We start from the raw sequence: 24,477 nt of genomic DNA, 5'->3' as shown, positions 1-24,477 counted from the left end.
GTTTTCATACCGCCCCGTAAACGTACCAAGGTCCGCCGGAATCCATCTCTTTTGTCACTCCATGTTCATAATACAGCCATCGTTCCAACCCGAACCGTTACATATTTAGGCATACTATTCGATCATCATTTAACGTGGAAACCACATCTCAACCGTGTAAAAACTAAAGCTTACAACCGCCTCAACCTCTTGAAACGACTAACTGGCACAACCTGGGGTCTCTCATCACACATAGTTCTCAACACATACAAGGCCTTCCTCCGCCCAGTTCTTACTTACGGTTTTCCAGCTTGGATTTTCGCTCCTTACTCACATTATCAGAAATTAGCCATTCTTGAGAGACATGCTTTCCGCATCGCCTTCCGTATTTCTCTCCCGAGTCCAACTCGAGACCTGTATTCTTTAATATCATTTCCTACTCTTACCTACCATCTCGAAACTCTCCGCTTAAAATTCATTACTCTACGCTACACACATCACCATCCCCTATTGTTTGAAACTATGCATCATCCTGCACTCCACTCATCTTCTGCACGGTACTATCATACTCCACTTCACCTTCTCTTTACTTTATATTGCTACACAGTCCCTCCCGACCATCTCGATCTACAGATTCTCCAAGATTATCGTTTGCATATTCATCTACCGCATATCTTTCCATCATATGCACAGTAATTTCATTTCACTAACAGGGTTCACCACGTCTCCATTGGCCCCTAGGCAGAAGATAACCGCATTTGTCTTTCTAACACTTCTTGTGCTGTGCTGTGGCGTCAAGTGCACTTCATCTCATCTCTCATTTTCATCATGACTTCTACATGTCGCTTATTAATACCTTCACTTTTATTTTGTTGTCTGATTTCTCATGCTTGCCATATCATGTATGTTCTTCAGATTTCTTGCTATATTATATGTTGTATTATGTATCCTATATTTCGTATATTATATACTAGCAGCGTTCACCCCGCTTCGCTGCGGTCACCCCGGAACGCAATAAACGTTGTTACTTAGATAATTTTTACTTTTTCGCTTTCAAGTGATATGATAAAAACCATAGAAGATTGCATTAAATGTTAACATTATATCGCCTGTCATTTATGTTAACCCGCCCCGCTTCGCTGCGGTCACCCCGGAACGCAATAAACTTTGTTACTTAGATAATTTTTACTTTTTCGCTTTCAAGTGATTGCAGTAAATGTTAACATTATAGCGCCTGTCATTTATGTTAACCCGCCGAGTGACACGGTCATGCGGGTTGCATATAAATACGTTTATTTTTACCTATGATGATCTAACAAAGGATTTGTACGTTATGGACACTTGAATGGTCAATTATCTCAAGACACTGGTAATTAAAAATTAAAGTGATATGATAAAAACCATCTAGGGTCCAAATCCTAATAACCCCCCAAAAATAAAAGAAATTGGTTCAGCCGTATTAGCGTGATGAGGGAACAAAGGATTTGTACGTTCTCTTTTATATATATAGATGTATAATTTTGTTCTCACGTATAACAATGATTTATGTTCCAGTTCGCCTATAAGTATGTTTATGATCGCAAAGATCATAATGTCCTTCCAATAACATGTTAAATAATAAAGAATATAATAATAAATAATAGCCCATAGCCCAACCACCCATACCTTTTCCCATAATGGTCCTCTTAACTCCCTTTCCTAAAAGAGGGTGTAGCCCTCTCAAAGGATGCTAGCCTTCGGCTAGCCTTAAAAAAATGTGCTTAGTATTGATCTTTCAGGTCGATAGTTATATCGACGTCATCAGCTGTGACGTACCAAACGTCAGCACGGTTGTTTTTTGTACTCCTGTCCTCGATCCTGGGACTTGCTCGTCAGATATTCGTTGAGCAACAGCTATCAGACTTATCTCAGCCAAGGGTAGCTCGTTGCGACACGTTTAGACTGGGGCATTTCCTCACCTAGACCACTATCCGAATGGGTGGTCTACAGCCACTACCTGACACCCATATTCGTTGTATTATCTTTGTGTTTACACTATCACTCGCTATGTCTTCTACAGGACGAACCACTGTTGATCCCGGCATTTCTGTTGTATCCACTAAGGTGGATAAAAGAAAGGAACGTCGTACTAAACAAAGTCCTGAACATTCAAGATCGCCTCATTCTAAAGAGGACCCCCAGTTGCATTCACCACGAGCTTAACGTCATCACACACTCAGTGAATCATCTTCATCAACTACTACTGGTCACTTCTGCATGGATACAGACTTCCCATCACTACCCAGATCGCAAAACCGACCTTCAGTCACTAATCTACAGGATCCAGCAACTATTTCATTCTTACTTACAAATTACGACCCAAAATATCAAGATCTCAAGCAGCTTTACCTTTGTCTCACCAAGTACGTTCCTCATTCACAGATCACCAAAATTGTCTCGACCCGTATCATCATTAAGTCTGCTGATTCCAATCTGGCTTCTTCACTTCTTAACACCCACTCATATGAGGTCTTTGGCAGAAACGCAAATCTTTCTAAGCTGGCTCCTTCTCGACCAAACAACCACCACCACCTCGACGTTCACCAGCACTATCTGCTGCCATTAGAGGAGTTCCACCTGACTACACAGATGACGGGATTACAGAGGAACTCAAACTCGACGGGCACTTTATTCTTAAGTGCATCCGCATCAAAAACGCTTCTGGGAATACCTACATGGTCCGTGTGCTTACAAACTCCTCAACAACTATTGACAATCGTCTCTCGTACGGAGCCTATATTTATCGAAAACGGCACAGGGTTGAACCTTCTAAATCTCTGGCACCCCTCCCTGTCAGAGGCGAAAACTTGTCAAGCATACAACTCGCACCATACTTCTCATTGCCCGAACACACCCAAGTGCAGTTTCTACTCCGGATATCATACTACCAAAACCTGCACGAATCTTCAGCAACCTCCACTCTGTAGTATCTGTGGTTCTCATGAACATCCAACATACAGCTACAAATGCAAAGCCAGACCCACAGCCGAACCTTTCAAACCAAAACTCGTTGTCCCTCTTCGTCCTCACGGGACTCAAGATACCACTGTTCCTCCACCATCATCTGTATATCAACCGATCACTATTGATCAATTCCTATCTTTTATTACTGTTACTCTTCAGAATGTCCTCCCTTTCCTTCGACATCACATCTTACAACAGGTTCAACAAACAAACAAAGCCATCCTTAACGTCGACTTTCAAGCAACCTATTCTGGTCCAACTGTATATTTTCACTCTGATGTGCTCCAGACAGCAGTGTAACCATTTTACGTATTCCCACCAGAAACTCAATTTTTCATTGCATTCATAATGGAATTGAACTTTCTATCGTTCCTTGTGCCAACACCAACCTCTCTTTGAACAACTGCTCAGAGAAGAACATGTTACGTTTCTCCTCAACGAAACTTATCTGACTCCACGTCTCCATCTCCGCATCTCTGGCTATCAGATAGTTCGCCATGATAATGCACCCCTAGCACGCAGTGCAAATGGTGGGGTTGTCATTGGCTTTCCTGCCAGCATTCCTTTCCGACAACATACTTTTGCTGTTCCCAATCTTACTGAGCATCTCATTCTTACTCCATATTTTAGATATATATATCTGTCACTGTCGCTACTCTCTATGTTCGCCCTGGCCATCCCTTTCTGTTTTTCACTTTTTCTTTCATTTTTTTCACTTCATCTTCTTCAAATTCCGCTCTTTCATCATTATGGCCGATATCAATTTTGATAGCCGCTCTGCCCAACAACAGCAGGATTTTCGAACTTATATTACCACTCATACTACTGGGTTTATTTATACTCTTCCGAAACTCGCTCCGTCAGTAATACCACACCTGACGTGGTGATCACATCATCCAATCTCTCTCACCGTTGCACGATCTCGTTCTTAGATCCGCTTGGAAGCGATCATGTTCCCATTAAACTGTCGCTGCTCCTGCAACGCTCTCCTGTCAATTATCAATCTCTTTCCGCTCGCACCACCCCTCGTTTCGACAAGGCCGATTGGGTTAGTTACCGCTCCCACATTGATACAGCTCTTGAAACTGTTCCGCCCCCGACAACCGAAACTGAACTTTATACAACTCTTGACATTATCACCGACTCCATTCATCTTGCATCTACGAAATACATACCTCAGTCTACCTTTCATCCCCACAAACCGCTCCTCCCGCTTCAACACCTTCCTTTAATCAGGGTTCTAGAAACTCTATCGTGATTTCACCCGTACTGGCAATCCTGAATCCCTTAGGCTCCATCGTAAATACCAACGTACTGTCCATAATTATGTAGTAGCTTACAAACGCCGAAATTGGATCAAAACTTGCAATTCTCTCTCTGACAACTCTCACCCCACCAAATTCTGGAAGCGTTTCCATCAACTTACCGGCAAATCCACACGTACACTCTATCCGCTTCTAGATGATGCACTTCCTCTTCCCGACGATACTGGTAAAGCCAACGCTTTTGCCACATACCTCCAGAATATATTCACTCCTGCACCAGATCCAGTATTTCGCCGACATCCCACTGACACTTTAGATCTTTCGTCACCCGACATTCAACCTCACCCCGATCATCCATTACCTCTCCACAATCCACTTACAGCTCCTATCACTGTTTCTGATATCCAGCATACCATCTCCCGAAAGAAGAACACTGCTCCTGGCATATACAAAATCACCTACCGCCACATCAAGGAAGGTCCCTCTGTCCTGCTTTACCTTCTCTCTACTATTTTTAATTTCATTCTTCGCACTGGCTTCTATCCTCTACCTTGGAAAACTTCTACTACCTTAATGTTTCTCAAACCTGGCAAACCCACATTATCTGTCTCTTTATACCACTCTATCCAACTCACCCTTGTGTTTAGCAAGATTCGTGAACGTATCCTCGTCACTCGCCTTCACACCCATCTTTCAGCATATAATTTACTACCTCTTCATCAAGCAGGTTTTCGTCCTTCCTTTAGCATCTCCGATCAACTCCTCCGCCTTACTACTTTCATCACTAATCAGTTTAACATCAAAACCTTCCTGCCTCATCTTATTTGACCTCGAGAAAGCTTTTGATAAAGTCTGGCATCTTGGCCTCCTCTATAAACTTTACTCCTTTCACCTGCCCCACTGTTATATTCGCCTCATCTATCAATTTCTCTCCTGCAGACTTAGCTATATATCAATTAATAATCACCTTTCCTATCTTATCTTCCTTCATTCCGGAGTCCCCCAAGGATCAGCCCTATCCCCTCTGCTCTACTTTCTGTATGTCGCAGACTTTCCCACACTTCCCCCGAACGTTACCCTCTTTCAATATGCCGACGACACTGCCTTTTTAGCCAAAGGAAATACGATTCAACGCATTAATTCTTCTCTCCAACCTGCCATAGATTCCTTTCTTTCTTGGTGTCAGAAGTGGCGTCTTACCATCAATGCCGCTAAAACGCAAGCGATTATCTTCTTACCACCTGGAAAGCACTCCCGTGTTCAGCGCAATCCTATCAGTCTCCATCTCAGTATATCCCATACTCCTGTCACCAGCAGCAAAACAGTCACTTATTTAGGCATTATATTCGACCAACATCTTAAATGGACTCCATACCTCAAGTACATCTGTGCCAAGGCTTACTCACGCCTTAACCTTCTTCGCCGCATTACAGGCACTACTTGGGGTCTTTCTGCTGTCATTCTTCTTAATACGTACAAATCTTTCCTCCGACCAGTCCTTACCTACGGCTTTACAGCTTGGATCGATGCTCCCTCTTCTTTCTATAAACGCCTTCAAATTCTAGAACGCCACGCACTCCGACTTGCCTTTCGTATCCTTCCCAGCCCTATTCGAGATCTGTATGACCGTACTACGTTTCCACATATTCTATACCACCTTGAAACACTCCGCCTACTCTATATTTCTCATTCGCTTCCAGAACCACCACCCCTTACTTTTTGACACCATGCACGCCGACGCCACTTTCCCAAAACGAGAACTCCTTCACCATACACCGTTGTCTCTGCTTTTCTCACTGTATCATTACTCACTTCCATCTGACAGCATTGATCTTCCTCTCGTTGCCGATTTCATCACTCATTTCGATTCACCTTACATTTTCCCATCTACTGTACAGTAGTCCTACTGTCTCACCAGGCCTCCCACTGTCTTCATCACGATCCAGAGTAGCCCTGGATCAGAAGATAATCAGCATTTGTCGAACTAACCAAATACCTTGTATTGTAACGTCTTCTGCACTTCAACCTCATCTCATCATCACCTAATGGTATGATCATGGTTAAAGGCCATGTTGTCCTGCAGCTCCTCCAGTCAATGTCTGTGCTGAAAATTGATGCATCCCCCCTAATATTGTTATGATTTTGAAAGAAAATAAAGATTTAATAAATAAATTAAACTTCACTTGTCCCAACTATCTTTCTCCTCTCCCGAGATTTGTTTTATTCCTCATCCCTTAATAAAGGGCATGACCCTTTGGGCGGGGCTAGTCGTGCGCGGGTAGCAATAAAAAGCTTAGTGTTTGTCATACTTCGAACCTAACTTCTCTCGTAGTTAGTTACTGTACTAAACTGTGATCAAGTATTGCAGACGTACTTGGGAGATTAGTACAGATATGCTACTTAGGAGGCTAACAGAAGGTCCTCATCTTCTGAAGGGTTTTACTTTAAATTTTGAAGGTCATCGTTTTCATTCATACTCTGACCAACTCTTTTGTCTTTTGTAGCACCTATCCTAACGGGGTGCTCTTCACCTATATACCAACTACTTCTGAGTATCTATTGTTTTCATTGCCTTGATCCTCTTGGATCATGCATCGGATACCGGGGATAGTTGTACCTCCAACCTGCAACCCCTTGGAAGATCCAGGAAGGGATCCTCGCAGAAATCGGCGCGGTCGATCGTAGTGCTGAATCTGTAGATAAACGCTCTTGATCCCGTTAACCTACTTATATACAGAAACCACCTGAACGTACGGAAGAAAAGCAGTTTACCACAGATTCGCCAGAGCCTACACCGTCTACTTCGGTAACACCTCCTATCTATCTTGCGTTACCGACTCGCCCGAAGATTTATTCATTTCTATTAACCAATTATGACGCCAAATACAGCAATAGTCGGCACATTTTCAATCAAATCATGAAGTACCTTTCGCGGGCTAGCGTGAAGCAAATATTTTCATTAAGAATGGTGTTATCATAAAGTCAGACGACGTAAAATTCGGCATAACACTCCGTAACAAAGCCAGCGTATGAAATATATGCTAAAATGCCAAGCTTTCGAATCTGACTGACAAAGTAAAGCCAAATCCACCACCACCTCGTACACCGATGATGTATGTGGTTATTCGAGGCGTTTTGGAAGAAATAACGGATGATGAAGTTTTCGAGGAACTTAAAGCAGAAGGCATTGATATAGAGAAATGTATTCGCATTAAAAATAACAATGGTGCTACATACATGGTACGTGTCTTAATCACGTCCCAGACTTCTATTGACACCTTGATGCAAGAGGGCGCTTACATCTTCAAAAAACGATATCCTGTAGAGCCATCACATACTACCCCAGCTCTCCCACTTAGATGTGAGAAGTGCGCACATCACGTCAAAATGTCCAAATGTTCCCAAATGTGGGTATTGTGCAGGACAACATGAAACCAAGCAGTGCCCGAATACGGGAAAGCTACCACATTGTTCTACATGTTCCAGCACAACGCATCCTACTTACAGTTACAAATGCAAGTCTAAGCCGGCACCTGATCCAAATCAACCAGAAATGACAGTTCCGCTCCGTACAACGGATGCTTCCGTCTCATTCTCCCAATCTATTACTTTACCTATCACTGTGGAAAATTTCTTGCGATATATCACTCTTATTTTGCAAAACATTTTTCCATTCCAACGTCAGCTTATTCTCGACCATGTTATTGCAGCAGCCTCTATTATTTTCCAAGCCACGTATTCTGGTCCCTTTGTTCACTTTCATATCGCACCACGCGATACTGCAGTTCAAAACCCACTCCATCTGTTTCAGTATGGGTCTTACTATTCTTTTTGTTAATATTCGATCTTTGACTCAACATCGAATACTATTTGGACAACTGCTTCTAGAAGAACAGGTCGATATATTTGCATTGAACGACACAGCCCTTAAACCTCCACAATTCATACGCTTTCCCAGGTATCAGTTTGTACGGCATGATTACTCACACACTAACGCCAGAGCACAAGGCGGCGTAGCAATTGGAATACGCAATAAACTTCCTTATCAACATCACTCCGTACCAACGTATATTCCATTACCCGAGCACTTAGTGACGACAATATATCTATCAAACTTGGCTCTAACTGTGGCTACGATCTACGTCCGTCCAGGACATATACTTCCACTAGAATTCTTTCGATACTTGTTTCCTCAGTATCGTCATCTTTTAATCTTAGCAGAACTGAATATTCACAGCCGCTGCAATAGAGATAAAATTCAGTTTTCTGATTATATATTGATAGGTTTGCATGGACATATATACAATCTACCCAGATACACCGGGCCCAGTAGTCAAACTATTCCCGATATTCTTATTAGCACAGCTTCATTAGTTGCTAAAGTCACTGTTACTGTTCTTGATTGTATCTATAGTGACCACCTACCAATAAAGGTTCAAATCAATCATGCACACCAACCATCGTTTCCATCATTCACAAGAAATATTCTCTTGTACGATAAAGCTAATTGGGAGCAGTATAGAACTGATATTAATATCGCGTTGGATCAGATAGAAGCACCAACATCTGACATTGATCTCAACAACGCCGTTCATAACATAGCCATTGCACTTGTTGACAGTGCTAACAAGAATATCCCTACCTACCATGGTAAAACGTATCAACCAATATTACCACCTCAGTACCTCACACTTAAAAGAAAATCAAGGCAGAATTTTCGTGAATACGAGAGGACACGAAACCTTGAATATTTAGCTCAAGCGCGTCGTTAGCAACGCACAGTTCATAACTATATTGTTGTCCACAAAAGGATTAGTTGGAGTGCATCAAGCTGAAACGTACCCTACAAAATACTGGAAGCAATTTAACCTATTGACTGGACAGAAATTTGGTACTACTTACCCTCTGGTACAGGACGATCATCTTTTGCAGACAGATCAAGCAAAAGCTGATGCTTTTGTATCTCATTTGCAAGTAGTCTTTACACCGCCTCTATTCACACACCATTTAAGTCCCCGGCTATCTGAGCCGGCACTTAACCGATTGCTCCAACCTTCGACACCGCATGAGTTAGACAACTCCAACCCTTTGACTCAGGAGATTACTTCAGATGAAATACGTGGAGCTCTTAAACGTAAACGTGATACTGCTCCTGAATTTGATTCTATATATCACAGCGTTCTTAAAGAATGCTTAGTACAATTTTTTGTCTTCTTAGCAACAATCTATACGTTTATTCTACGAACTGGCTATTATCCGCAGGACTGGAAGATGTCTAAATTTTGTACCTTCTGAAAACCTAACAAACGACCTCACTCTGTGACATCATATTGACCCATACAATTAACATCTACGTTAGGTAAACTATTTGACAAAATCCTAGTACACCGTCTCCATCCATATCTTAATGAGCATATCTTATCTTCTACCTTCTACCGTCTCCATCCATATCTTCTACCTTCTCACCAATCCGGATTCCGGCCGCTATATAGTATTAATGACCAATTACTTCGCCTTACCACTATTATTACAGATCGTTATAACAAAGCACTACCGTCTTGTCTCATACTTATGGATCTGGAGAAAGCGTTTGACCGCATTTGGCATTACGGCTTATTTTATAAACTTTTGAAACTAAGAATTCCTCTCACTTATCTCCGAGTTATATATTCCTTTATACTCAACCGTATTGCCTATGTGAACATCAACTGCTCTCTATCACATCCTATATTTCCATTCACCGGTGTACCACAGAGTTCAAGCTTATCACCTCTTCTTTACATCCTCTATGCCTCGGATTTGCCATCTCCAGCACCTAATACATATTTGTTTCAATATGCGGATGATACCGCTTTTCTCACTCTTGGTAAAACAATCCAGCAGATTAACGTCCACTTACAGGTTACAATTACAGCATTTCTTCACTGGTGTGATAAATGGAGACTCACTGTTAACGAAGACAAAACACAGGCTATAGTAATTTTACCACCCAACCGCCGTAGCAGCGTTCATCGAAATCCAAATTTGCTACGGATACGTGATGGCGATCATCATTTACAATCTACTAAAACTGTTACATATTTAGGTATTGTTTTCGATGATAAATGAGGTGGACGCCCAACTCCAGAAACTTGTTGTGAAAGCAAAATACCGATTGCAGCTTCTACGTCGTCTTGTGGGTCAAAACTGGGGTTTAAACTCTAAATTATTACTGAATACTTATAAAGACTTTATGCGTAGTGTCCTTACTTTCGGTCATATAGCCTGGTGCTCTGCCCCGCAGAAGTTTTACAATAGATTAGAAATTCTTGAACGTTATGCTATCAGACTCGCATTTTGCATAAAACTACCGTACCCCAATGATGACCTTTATAATATGATTGATTTTCCTCCGCTTGTCCAACACATAGCTCTCTTACGCCAAAAATATATAGCTAAATGTCTTCATTCATATAAAGATATATTTCTCGACACCATATTCATAGACTTGGAACAAGACTCTCAGTACCGATACTGCTATACACCTCTCAGCATCCTCCTTTCCATTTATGCTTGACAACTTCCAGATGATCATCATTATGCAAGATTTTTCCGATGACTGCTCATCCAAGACGACATTTCTCGCCTCTTACCATTATAACACTGCTTCCCACAATACTAATAAGGGCTTTCCCCTGTTTCACATCAATCTTGAGTCGCCCCAAGACAGAAGACTAATCAGCATTTATCTCACTAATCTATTTCATTGTATTGTGATGAGATGTGCACTGCATTCATTTATCATGAACATGAAACTCTTCCCTTACAATGCGCTTATATTCATTAGCACTTTTGTATACTCATATTTTGACTATTCGTTTATTTTGTTGCTTTCTCTGTACCTCTTATTTATTTTATGCACATATTCTCTTCTACTATTTATGTATTAGTTTAGATATTATTACTGTTCATAATGTTATATTATTATTATTATTATTATTTCAAATACATTCGATTATATATGTTTGCAACATTTTGTTGTTTGTATATTGTTACTAATAAAAATGTTCCTTTGATAGCCCACTACCCAAATAAATTCAATCAAAAATAATTGATGCTTCCACATCCCAGGCCAAGAGAGAGGACGAAAGCCTCTAGTGGCAGTTCTTCTTAGACTCACATGTTGAATGACAATAAAGATTTCAAACAAATCTGTCTCTTTCTCTCTCTCTCTCTCTAAAAAAAAAACAGCTTAGTGTTGAATTGACACGCAAGTAACACGCTAAAGTGATAGTCATTTTGTGTTGTTTCAACACCTCATTTTTCGCTGTGTAGGTTTTTAGAAAATTCATTACGTAACTCGGCCACAGATTTCTTGAAAACAAGGTTATTTACTTACCAATACCATAAATGCTACCACAATTTCTGGAATTAATGAATAAATGAGTAAGGGAATCAATGGGGACGTCAACGTCGAGGCGATATGTCCCCGTCACGATTAACGCGGGTGCTCAGGACTGCAAGATTAAAAGAGGAACAGCCTAAAACGAACATAGTTGTAATGAACAAAAGCGCTGCTAAATAAAAAGAAAACAGCAAAACCTAAAGTTGAAGATAAAAAGAATATATAAGATAAAATATATAACAATAAATAGGAAAACAATAAAAGGTGAGAAAAGTATAAAAATTTAGCAGCAATAAGACAGTAACAACAAATTAAAAGAGCTCAGAGAACGTGAGCAACTCCAGAAGCACGAATGATCTGAAGTACCCGGCTAACAAAACATCACTAGCATCCCCCAAGGCGCGAGTAAGGAGAGAAGGTAGTCCATAAGGTTTCTGAGATCTGAGTATTCAGGAGGGGGCCGCGGTGGCTAAGTGGTAGAGCGTTCACCTCTGGTGCTTGGGGTCCTGGGTTCGATCCCAGCTCCCGCCAAGTGAACTTTGTGGTGGACAAACACCGTGTGCGTGGGTTTTCTCGGGGTTCTCCCGTTTCCTCCCACTCTCTTCATTCCACCATTTCATTCATTACTCATCATCACCGTCTCCATTAGCCTAACCGGCATAACCGTGGGACGTAAAACTCAAAGATTTCATTTCATTTTTGAGTATTCAGGACATTCAAGAAGAATGTGCTGAATATTTAGGGGAACATTACACTCCTCACAATACGGACGGTTCAAACCACACAACAGATAACTATGAGTCTGATGAGAGTGCCCCGTACGCATACGCACTAAGAGTACTTCATTTCGACTACTAGAGCGAGAGGACGTATGCCTCGTTTCTTGGAGCAGCTTAGATGGATTTTTGGAGGATATAATTGCAGCAGTGACAAAGGGGTTAGGCAGGAGGAACGACTATTGCTACAGAGTATTGCGACGGAAATCCTACGCTGCTGGCATCCAAGTAGTAGTGAAACGCTGCGAAAGGGCTACATTCAAAAGCAAGTCTTTTACATATATATATGATTATACAGTGATTCAAAATGATGTGAATGATTACAACTGCTTATAACTTTTTTTATTAATCATCCAAACAGCTTCAAATCTTACAGTTAAATGTAAGTTTTTGTGAAAATGAAAATAGTACATCACAAATGTTCTATGTGGGCCACCTTTTTTACCCTGCATACATCTATTCGGTATTCCAATTCTACCCAGACCTGTTTCAATATGTTTGCATCAACAGTTTGCACTGCAGTGGTGATGCACTCTTTCAGTTCATTCACATCTTGGAGTAGAGGAGGTTTGTAGACAATGTCTTTTAGATGTCCCCACAGAGAAAAATCGCAGAGGGTTAAGTCCGGTGATCTTGGTGGCCAACGTAGAAGCTCATGATCATTTTTACTTGCCCGCCCAATCCAGCGGCGTGGCAGTTTGTTGGGGAAATTTCTGACATTGTGATGAAAGTGACATGGAGCGCCATCCAATTGATAGATGAAGTTTGCACTGTCATGTTCGAGCTGTGGCATAGGCCACGTAGTAAGCATTTGTAGGAATGTTTGTCCAGCCACAGTTCCTTCGTCAAAGAAGTACGGACCATAAACTTTTGAAGATGAAATTGCACAAAACACACCCGTCTTCGGTGATTCACGCACAATTTCATAGATTTGGTGAGGCTTCTCAATTCCCCTCAGGCGAACATTTTGTTTATTCATTCTTCCTGTCACATGCAACGTAGCCTCATCAGTGAAACAAAGTTTGCCCAAAAAATCATTATCAAACTGCACAACTCTTGAAATGATTCACAAAAAGTTTTGCGACACGTGCGATGATTAGGTGTTAAGTGTTGTAACAACTGCACTCGATACGGATACATCTTTAAATGTTTACGCACTACACGCCAAACAGTTATTTGAGGCATTTCAAGCTCTTTGCTAACTCTCCTTGTTGACTTTTGTGGGCTGCGTTGAAAACTGCTTCAAACCCTTTCGACATCTGCCTCAGTAGTGGACGGCCTACCGGGCGATTCTTCTTCACAAATGCATCCCGTTCTGTTGAATTTGTCATACCGCTTACTTGATAGTGGATCTTTATGAAATTTTGTGTGGAAGTCGCGTTGAACACTAACAACAAACCGACAAACGTGAAACTGTAAAACGCAAAATGCTCTCTTTGCACCACAGGCAGCCATTTGGAACTAATCACTCTGCCACCTACCGGATAAATTTTAAACTACTACGCTCGTTCCAAACGAAACTTGAGGATAATATTGAAAGTATTTCCATAGAGATTTTATTGTTGATAAGAGTATTATCACTTACAGAACGTTTCCTTATCGTTCACATCATTTTGAATCACGATGTATTCTGTGACTCTAAAAATCAAAGGTCGGGGTATGATTTGAACTGCTCTCGTGTTTATATTTGTAAGTATAATACATTACTTTTTGATGCAGTTTTCTATACACCCTTCTATATTTATTGTACTTCCCTGTAATACTAAAGTTAGCTAATTGCAGTTAAAATTCTTCAGCGTTGATAATTACTTCATACTTGTTCTGTGTTGATAATTAGTTTATACGAAAATTAATTACTTGGTTAATACTTTAGGTAAATAACACTGTTTATTTCTTTATTGAAAGTTATGGTAATTACTTATATTTCATTTACGTTATAGGTTTGTTTAAAATGCTTTTGGAAAATGGAGTGGTTTTGAAAGCAGGATCCGAATTTCGGGGAGATTATTGCTGCTTTCGACTTGACATTAGCGCTGAATTCGATGCATTAAAAGAAGGTAAGCACATAAATATGGAGTTTAGAAAGGTTGATTGATTGATTGATTGATTGTTTTTTTTGAGTTTATCGTCCCGTTCAGCAGCGAGGCTATATGATACGTGGACCTACTGATTAACGTGGAATCCGAACCGCATGAGCTCCCGCCGGGAATCGAACCCGGGTCCCCCACGCCAAAGAAGTTTAGAAAGGTAACAGAGTTTACGAACTAATATTCGAATTGCTTTAATGTTAAATATATACCTATTTCTGATGAACATTATCTTCTATATTAAAAAATTGAATGTCACTATGTTTGTGACTCTTGATCTCTCGAACTACCCGACTATTCACGCTGACTTTAGAACTTCTGAAGGGCGAGATATAAAATAAATAATAACTAATTAATAATTATTGAAGCTTAATAACTATTAAACCACCCAGTCGAACACGGTTAAGTTTTCACACAGATGAGGTTCCGCCCTTTTTTTTTTTTCATCATTTCACTTTGACGGTAGATCTTAGGGAAGGGAGAGACATATACGCGAAAGTTAATTAACTTAATAACCCTTGAACCACCCAACCGATCTCGATCAAACTTCCAACACAGATGAGGTTCGGACCTGGGAATGCTTTTATCTATTCATTTTGACGGTAGAACTTGTGGAGGGGAAGGAGATATAAGGAATCAATATGAGACTTTATAACTCTCGAACAACCTTACCGCTCAGAATCAAATTTTCAATATAAATTAAGTTCGGGTCAGGAGGTGTTTTTTTTTATCGTTTTACTTTGACGGTATAACTTCAGGGAGTGAGAGGGGGGATATACAAAAATCAATATATATAAATGAAAGTGACTTTGTTCCTGACTCAATAACTCTTAAATCACTTGGCCGATCTAAATCAAGTATCATTCTACCAATTTTTCAATTAACATTCAGTTTCATTAACCATCCGTCTCCTTTGGCCTACAGGAAATATTTGTGGAAAGTGAAGCTATATTTTTTAAATAGAAACTACTAAATTCTATCGTGTATCAATAACGAAATCTATTTCAATTTGTATTACGAAGAACTGAACACTCTTCGAAAATCAAGGGAAGTGCAATTGCCTCTTACCTGTCTGTGGGTACCTGTTGAGAAAGGAAAGAAAGAAAATGAAAACAGAGTGAAATTATAGAAAGGAAAGTTGTAGTTAAAAGTCCCCACATTTTATATTTGACAATTCTTTAAGTTAAATCTGTAGTAATCCACTTTTTGGATTTGTTAATCTTGTTAAAGAAGCTTGGTATAGTCCATTGTTCTCATAATTAATATAATCCATGGTCCCCTCAATTGATATAATCCATGGTTCTCATAATTGATATAATCCATGGTTGCGATAATTGATATCATCCATGTTTCCTCAATTCATATAATCCATGGTTCTAATAATTTATATAATCCATGGTTTCCATAATTGATATAATCCATGCTTCCTATAATTGATATAATCCATGGTTCACATAATTGTTGTAATGCATGGTTCCCATAATTTATATATTCAATCTTTTCCGTAATTGAGATAATCCATGGTTCCCATAATTGATATAATCCATGGTTCCTATAATTGATATAATCCATCGTCCCTTCAAGTGATATATCCACGATTTTCTTAATTGATATAATCCATGGTTTCCATAATTGATATACTCCATGGTTGACATAATTGATATAATCCATGGTTCTCATAATTTATATAATCAATCTTTTCCATAATTGATATAATCCATAGTTTCCATAATTCATATAATCCATGCTTCCCATAATTGATATAATCCATGGTTCCGATAATTGATATAATCCATGGTTCTCTCAATTGATTAATTCTTTGTTGCCCTAATTGATATAATCCATGGTTCACATAATTGATATAATCCATGGTTCCCATAATTGGTATTGACGAATAATGAAGATGAAAAGGTTAACAACAAGAATAATATTATCACAACGACCATAAAAGGATTAGCATTTATGTTGTGAATTAATTTTCGTACTTACTTTTTTCTTTACATTGTGCACAGGATGTCCGAACGCAACACCGAGACCCCAACTTTTCTATATCTTGAGTGCTTTTACAAATTTTAATATGTTTTCCTCATATTGAACTTACACCCAAACCAAAAGTTTCAGATCCCTCCCGTAATAAATTCCTACGTACGTTCTTGCCTTTTATATCTGTAGGTTACATTATACTTTATTCAACGCATTTTATTCGGAAAGTGATAATCAAAATTTATTTAAAGCATTTATTTTGTTTGGATTTATTCATATACTTAATTTAGGTAAAATGGAGAATCAATGCACATAAATGTATCTCATTTTAAATAAGTTAATGTACTGTATTAATAAACGGAATATAAAAAGACATAAGATAAAATATATGGCAATAATTTAGTTGCGAAACCACTAGAAAAGCGTAGACGACTGGGGCTTTTAACTCAGTAATGTCAAGTTGGGGAAAATGTCTCTAAATGTAGTGAATTTTACTTTCAAAATGGCGACAAAAAATATTTTCCTTCCGATGGTGACTTAGTTACAAAGCTATGGATCTCTGTGCTGTAAGTTGTGTGTTGTATGGTAAGCCACCATTGTTATTCCAAAGCAGTTTTGATATACATTCCTCTTCCTTTTTAAATTTCATTCAATCAGTACAAGAGTCAACGAGTGGGATAAGAGTACAGAATAACCACTTCTTTACAATCCCGTTTTGAATGTTGTTACTCCTTGCCCTCTAACAAAGGACCACTGTAATCTTCATTGTTCTTAACTCTGCACCGCTTCCGTTGAGACACTCGAGTTACACAACCTTAAGTATAGCAAGTCGATCCTGTTGAGAATTATCCTCCCCAGGATTTACGAAGGAGTATAGTAAAGTTTTAATCATCACGTGGAAGTTATTAAGCTATGTTGATTATATTTTGTTAATGTTATATTTGGTTCTTATGTGCATGATATTAAGAAAACTACCTCCTAATGGTTGTTATCTTTTACAAGGTGTGCCAAAAGGGACCAAAGTGAAAGATGGATAAGATTGAGGTTCTCTGTGCTGTAAAGCTACTGCATTTGAAGGGTAATAATGCTAGACAAATTCAAGACGAGATAAAGGCTGTGTGTAGCATTGAATGTTCATCTTATGACACTATTATGAAGTGGAAAAGGAAATTCCAAACTGGTCATATGTCCTACGAGAAGACTCAACAACTTGAATACCATACCGATTACCCCTCCCAGAAAGGCAAAGGTGAAAAAGTCGGGAGAAGGTTATGATGTCACATTTTTTGAGATTCTCGTGGGGCAATCTTCACAGGTTACCTTGGAAAAGGATAAACCATCACTAAAAAGTACTACAGCGACCTCCTGAACAAATTGCGCGGTGCTCTGAAAACGAAACGCCGGACAGTAATCTACTGGACTAATTGCGCGGAGCTGTGAAAACGAAGTTTTTCTCCTAGCTGACAATACACTAGTTAATCCGTCTCAAATTGATGTCGACAAAGCAAGGCGTGTGGCTGCCAGGTATTGCAGCATTCGTCTTATTCTCCCAACCTCGCACGCAGTGACTTTTTCTTGTTTACCTCAAACGAAGAATCTGTTGCGTGGTGGCCATTTTGACAACAGAGATGACGTCATTCATGAGGGGGAAGAGTGGTTTAAAGCACAATGTGCAGACTTCTTTAATGACGGTATTCGTAAAGTGAAGGAACTCTGAAAGAAATGTGTATATCCGGGTGGTGACTACATACAGACGGATTAACAACTACAAATTACAACAATCCCTGTATCCTGACTTTTTACTATTAAAACTTTACGATACCCCTGATAGGTGAAAACTTTTGTGTATTTCTTGTGAAAGTTAAGCGTTAAAAATCACAGTACCTAGGTATTTACAAAAACAACCACAAACGATCAGATTATTTTTTACTAGGAGAGCAACAGACCGACAAACAATCGAAGTGCAAATATAAACACCTAGATACAGACAACACTACATGTAAAAGCAATTGTATTATTGACGCAAATTGCATAGTTTTATTAACTACAGTAAATTCAGTAAATGTGCGAGTAAGCAAATAGCAACTGTTTCAAAGAACGAGACCTCTGTCTACAATGCATTGGAAGGCAATTGCCTGCTTTTCTTCTCACTACGGGCGCTCATGACTACAATACAGAAATTGATACATTTATGTTTAGCTGAATTTGAATATGTCAGTTACCTACGAAATACCGTGTCTCCACCATCGGTTGTCATCGATTTGCAACCTACTTCAACTGACTATTGCCCGTCATCGAAGTTTCCGTTACAGAAGACTATGTTGCAGCTGCAGTATCAGTATATTGCATCCTCCACCTACAGACCGGAGGCGGTGCGATAGGACAAACGCTACTTAAGGAATCCGAATGCATAGTAGTTCATTGGGCTTGCATCTTAACTCTTGACACGGATGTCAGAGAAGGGATGTTCCATACAGCGATAGAATTCCAGCAATGTTTTCTCCATACAGCTATAGTACTCGCGCCGAATCGTGAAGCTTGACCTAGATCTACCTAATTCACTACCCAATAGAACGCAAGGGTGTGTTCCAGTCATCAACTTCCACCCATCAAATTTTGTCAGTGTCCTCTCTCGCGCTACACGGAAAACATCTCCCGAGAGTACAGTGTTATCGGATTGGCGTCAAATTCCGTTTTGTTAATTCTTTTTTGTTGCGTTATGTTTACGTTGTTACTATTTGTGCTGTTGTTACCATTTTAGAATAGTTGTTACAGTAGTTATTGTTGTGCAGTGTTATTATTGGTAATTTTTAAATGCCTTTTTTATATACTCGTTTACTATATTTTCAAAGTTTTGGCAACATTGTTGGTGAATTTCAGTTGTTCGAGATTTTCCCAAGTGTGCGCTCGGGAAGCGGCTTCACGAATTGTACCGAAGTTTTCCGATGTGTTGGAGCTCGAGCAAACTATTTCTATGATTGCTTTAGAACCCAAGCTTCACGACTCGGCGCGAGTACTATAGATGCCTTGTCTGGGTGAAGTTTAACGTGGTTCTTATTCATACAAAACTGGGATTTTATGCTGGTAATTTCAGTCAGGACATGAGTCTGGTAGTACGCATCAATGATGTTAGTTTCGCTCCATCTTTCAGATACGCAGTTTGCCCCTATAGACACACTTATACCTAGATGTAACTCATACCTAGTGAGTTTTCCTTGCTGGTCTAATGGCAAGCACAGAAGATTTAGGTGCAGCAGGTGCCGGGTTCAATTTACAGAGTTAAAGCATTAAATGCATACAGTGGTTCATACTCAAGTTTATACAATAAACCTCGTTTAATATAACATTAAAACTGACGAAGTTCGTTAATACAATATATGAATATTAGGTAGTGCAAAAAGACAGACAATTAGCAGAAGAGCGTTATGTTTTGAACAATTTCTCCTAGTTGTGTCTCTAAATGTAATTTGCCAGGTTTTTATAATAATTGTATAAGTTTGTAGTGAACTTACGTGTAGTTTAATGTAGTGTTAGTGTAGTGTAGTAGCACACCGTGAAAGCATTAAACATCCAAGGATTTTAATCTTTCAGTTCCATAATGACTAAATACGAAATTAAACTAACTAAATAACTATGGCCTATGGAAACATAAACTTCTATATTGCATTCACAAACATTCTCCACTGGATTCCACCCCTACTCAACTGGATAAAGTTTCTACTTCATATTCCTATTTCTGCTGCGTGATTCATCTTAATAAATTGTCCTCCCATTCAAATTAGAGAGAAATGCGAATATAGAAATATAACGTTAGCATGCTATATGATTGGTGTCTTTCAATTTCGGAACAACTTTATACTTTCTTCACTATGGGGTTATGACGAGTTCTTTTGGATGAGTTAGATTTGATCAAAGCATATATTATTTGTAACAATAGATATGAAGGATTCTTTTTATTTACTTCTACTTTATTATTCCGCTAAATGTTAACTAAACATTCATATGTATTTAAGCATTGGAAGATAAATAAACATTTCCTTATCTAAACATTCATGTGTATTTAAGCATTGGAAGATAAATAATCATTTCCTTATCTAAACATTCTAATGTATTTAAGCATTGGAAGATAAATAATCATTTCCTTATCTAAACATTCTAATGTATTTAAGCATTGGAAGATAAATAAACATTTCCTTATCTAAACATTCATGTGTATTTAAGCATTGGAAGATAAATAATCATTTCCTTATCTAAACATTCTAATGTATTTAAGCATTGGAAGATAAATAAACATTTCCTTATCTAAACATTCTAATGTATTTAAGCATTGGAAGATAAATAAACATTTCCTTATCTAAACATTCATATCTATTTAAGCACTGGAAAATAAATAAACATTTCCTTATCTAAACATTCATGTGTATTTAAGCATTGGAAGATAAATAATCATTTCCTTATCTAAACATTCTAATGTATTTAAGCATTGGAAGATAAATAAACATTTCCTTATCTAAACATTCATATCTATTTAAGCATTGGAAGATAAATAAACATTTCCTTTTATACTTTTAGGTCTCAATCGCATATTGGAAACCCTGAAATCCATAATGGAATTGAAAGGAGACAAAGTAGACATATATAGATCTATGTGCCGTGAAGAAAGTGAAAAGGCAGAAGTGATAATAAAACACGATAGAACTGGCTTCATGCACATTCATATGTTCAACCAATTAAATAACATAAATGGTTATTTCCTGTAAAATTGGTCAATAAAATTTTGCAGCACTTCTATTCGAAATCTATTATTATTAAAAGTATTATTATTATTCTCAGTGGGGATAGTCAGTGGAAAAGGTGTAACCTCTTTTCTAGGCCAACCATCCTTTGCGAGGTTGTTTCTGTGGTTTCTTAATTCAAACCAAGCAAATGCCGGGATGATAACTAAATACAAGTTCAATACCAGTTCCTCCTTTACCAACCCGTTTATTCCTAAATATAAAAATCTACGAAAATGACCGATACCAGAGAGCACTTTAGTAATAGTAAAAAGTGACTGACTAACGAAACATATTACTATTTTTTTCTTACTTTAACTCAGCGAAACGGTTAATTGATGCTAATGTTTCATAAATAATTGCTCATTAATTCATCAAATTATTTAGTAACTCCTATGCCTTTAGTTTAAGAGGAAACACTTACATAACGTATTATTCAGAATTTAATTTCCTTCAATATGAGCTATTAAGAAAGAAAATTTGACCATAAGCAACAGTGGAGTATTTTGTGGGCTACCAGGCCTACTAGTGGTAGCCCTAGAATATTACAAAATAAAGTTAGAATAATATAAACTAAATTATAATTTTATACTTTAGTATCTTCTTTCAATGATACAAGCTTCTGGGAACTGTATGTATTTAGAAACATCCATTTCGTTAATCTTTACACGCAGTCCGTCTCGCTTCCTTAGGTCTTCGATATTGCTAGGCAGGCCCGTAGCCAGCCTCCAAATTTAGGGGGGGAATTACTATTAAAATTTTCCCCTATAGCGTTAGTACAATTGTACCTGAAAGCTAGAATACTATGTGTTTCCTTTTTATTTATTTGTTATGGCAACAAAATATTTCTTCCGTTTTCTCATCTTCAAGGAAATAAAAAATATTTTAAAAAAAGTTGGCCGAACGAACCAATCATTAAAATTTCCAAGGAATTAGTACAGGAAATACGTTTTTAAATTTTTTATGGACTGAAAAATATTTGTGAAACTCGAAAACATCTAGACAGTAATTAGATTTAATACTATATTCAAAGAGATTCTACAGAGAAAGGTCTCAAAATCTTAAATCAATATTTTGAAATACATGTGGCCTAAACAAATATATGCATATTGGAAAAATGAAATTAACATCTTACCTGTATTATTATTTACATGTCGTTAGATACGAAACTTTATATTTCTTCAAATATTACGCGCTTTATTTTACACTTGTACTTCTAAACATTTTTTGATCATTTTTTATAGTGATGTTCGAAAGAAATAATGATATGTTTATGGGTTTTTGCTATCTACAAATTTATAAATTTCATAAGATTAAGAAACACAAACACAACACGCATATATACACTCCTCATGTTGGAACACTATAGTAGAAACAAGTTGAACATTTGAACAATCACTAACAACACAATCACAGTATAAGTCTTCTTGTTTTGGATGCTGCCAATCTTAGAACAATTGTGTTCAGATCGAGATTTCTGGTGATGTCGTTGTTGTAACTCAACAAAACAAGATCGGCACGGTGCAGTTAATGTACAACTCCTTTTGAAAAAATGCCTTAACAAAGAAGGAATTCCTCTCACCGGAAGTAGTCCTATATAACGGTTGACCGACTTCAGGGCAGAAATTTAGTAAAGAAAATATTCAAATTTACAAACGTAGATATAATTTCTAATTGCTTTCTTTTTAGTAACTGAAAACATACATTTTGCATAACAGCTGTGAGTTCCATTTTATCACAACACATTTCAATTTTTAGACGTCGCGGACCCCGTAGCCAGGTCACGCGGACCCCCGGGGTCCGCGGACTCCAGTTTAAAAACCACTGCTCTAGACTCTTTGGAACATACTATCAACAATCATTTAGGACGATTGCTACTAAAGTCATGTTTAAGTAAAAATAATCTGTTATGTTTTGGTACTCGAGCATTCAAATAAGAAATAACTCCAAAAAAGTTCCCTGTTCTAGCGCAGTTACCTTCTTTCTCGAAACGAAATTGATAAGAGAAGTAACAATTCATTAAATTTTCTTTGTATAGTACAATTCATATCAAAGTATACATGAAATTCTTCTTTACATTGTACAAATAAGAATTCGAGATCAGTTGCTTTCGTAGGTACTAAAAAGTTTAAGTTAAGAACTAATGATTTAAACAGCTATTTACTTATTTCTATTGAAGATATCTCTTCTCCAAAATGAAACTACATTAACAAATTGTTACTTTTGTGGCCTACCCCGTAGCCTCATGGGTACAGCGCTCGCCTTCGGCGCGTCTGGTTTCGGGTTCAAACCGTACTGGGAGTCATCGGATTCAAACCGATAGTGATTTGGATGTTACTTTAAGCTATAGGTCCCGTGTCTACATAGCCTCCCTGCTGAAGAGGGACGCTAAACTCCCCAACGCGCCCTGTTTTAAGTCAAAGGTCAAATTTCAATTTTATAAAGTATTATACATATTATCATCCAATAAGGTTCAATTTTTAATTGAAAATTCTGTTTTTCCTATAAGTGCAACTACTACCTCCGTTTAGTCCGCTACATTTTTCGTTTACACACCAGAAGATTGCAAGGTATTCTTTTACAAAATAGTAACTTTGAATGATTAGGCTTACGTCTGATGATCTGCATGAACATTTCACTCTGGCACCAAAGATTGGCAACAATTATTAAATTATTTTAATAAAGTATCTAATAATTCATCCCCGAGAAAGATTAAGTGAATCGAACTTATTTTTAGTTTAAAGATATATTAAAAGTATTACTTATCTATTCCAAGTTATTTAACAAATAGTCAAGTTGCTGATACACTACAATTCTCTTCTTCAAGTCAACTTCGGTGCATCTTCAGAAACCAGCATCGATCAACTTTCAATTACAACCATCACAACAAGAGTAAACACAATTCAGAAAAGGAAACTTTTCTTACTCCGTTATCACGTGACATAAAACGTAGTCAAAATTCCCCCCCCCCTCTCTCTCTCCATGTCCAATATACACAAAACAAATCCATACACCTGTGTGATGATTAGAGCGAAGCAGTTGCGACCCCCTGTTGAGGGATGCTGTCTTTTCAATCTCTCGCATATTGACCAAAAGCCAATGACTCACAGCAAAAGGATGTTTTCAGTTGCAAATTCCAAGAAGGACAGGAAGAAGTAAACTCTTCGTCAACAGATTAAGGTAAAACTATGTTGTTTCTGAACACAAATGCATGTTTGCCGATAG

General features: G+C 38.2%; 1 protein-coding gene across 1 annotated transcript in view; it reads left to right on the top strand.

The window, feature by feature from the left end:
• Positions 1-21,249, top strand: part of LOC145682046 (uncharacterized) — a 45,674-nt gene extending 24,425 nt beyond the window's left edge. The window contains exons 3-4 of the mRNA XM_081753645.1: positions 14,348-14,464; positions 21,050-21,249. Of these exons, the coding sequence (XP_081609771.1) occupies positions 14,348-14,464; positions 21,050-21,237 (305 nt within the window). The 3' untranslated portion in view covers positions 21,238-21,249. The remainder of the gene's footprint in view (positions 1-14,347; positions 14,465-21,049) is intronic.
• The last annotated feature ends 3,228 nt before the right edge of the window (positions 21,250-24,477 follow it).

This window comes from Thermobia domestica, chromosome 3 (genome assembly GCF_964235325.1).
Source record: "Thermobia domestica chromosome 3, izTheDome1.hap1.1, whole genome shotgun sequence".
NCBI lineage: Eukaryota > Metazoa > Arthropoda > Insecta > Zygentoma > Lepismatidae > Thermobia > Thermobia domestica.
This window is presented reverse-complemented; position numbering and strand designations above follow the sequence as displayed.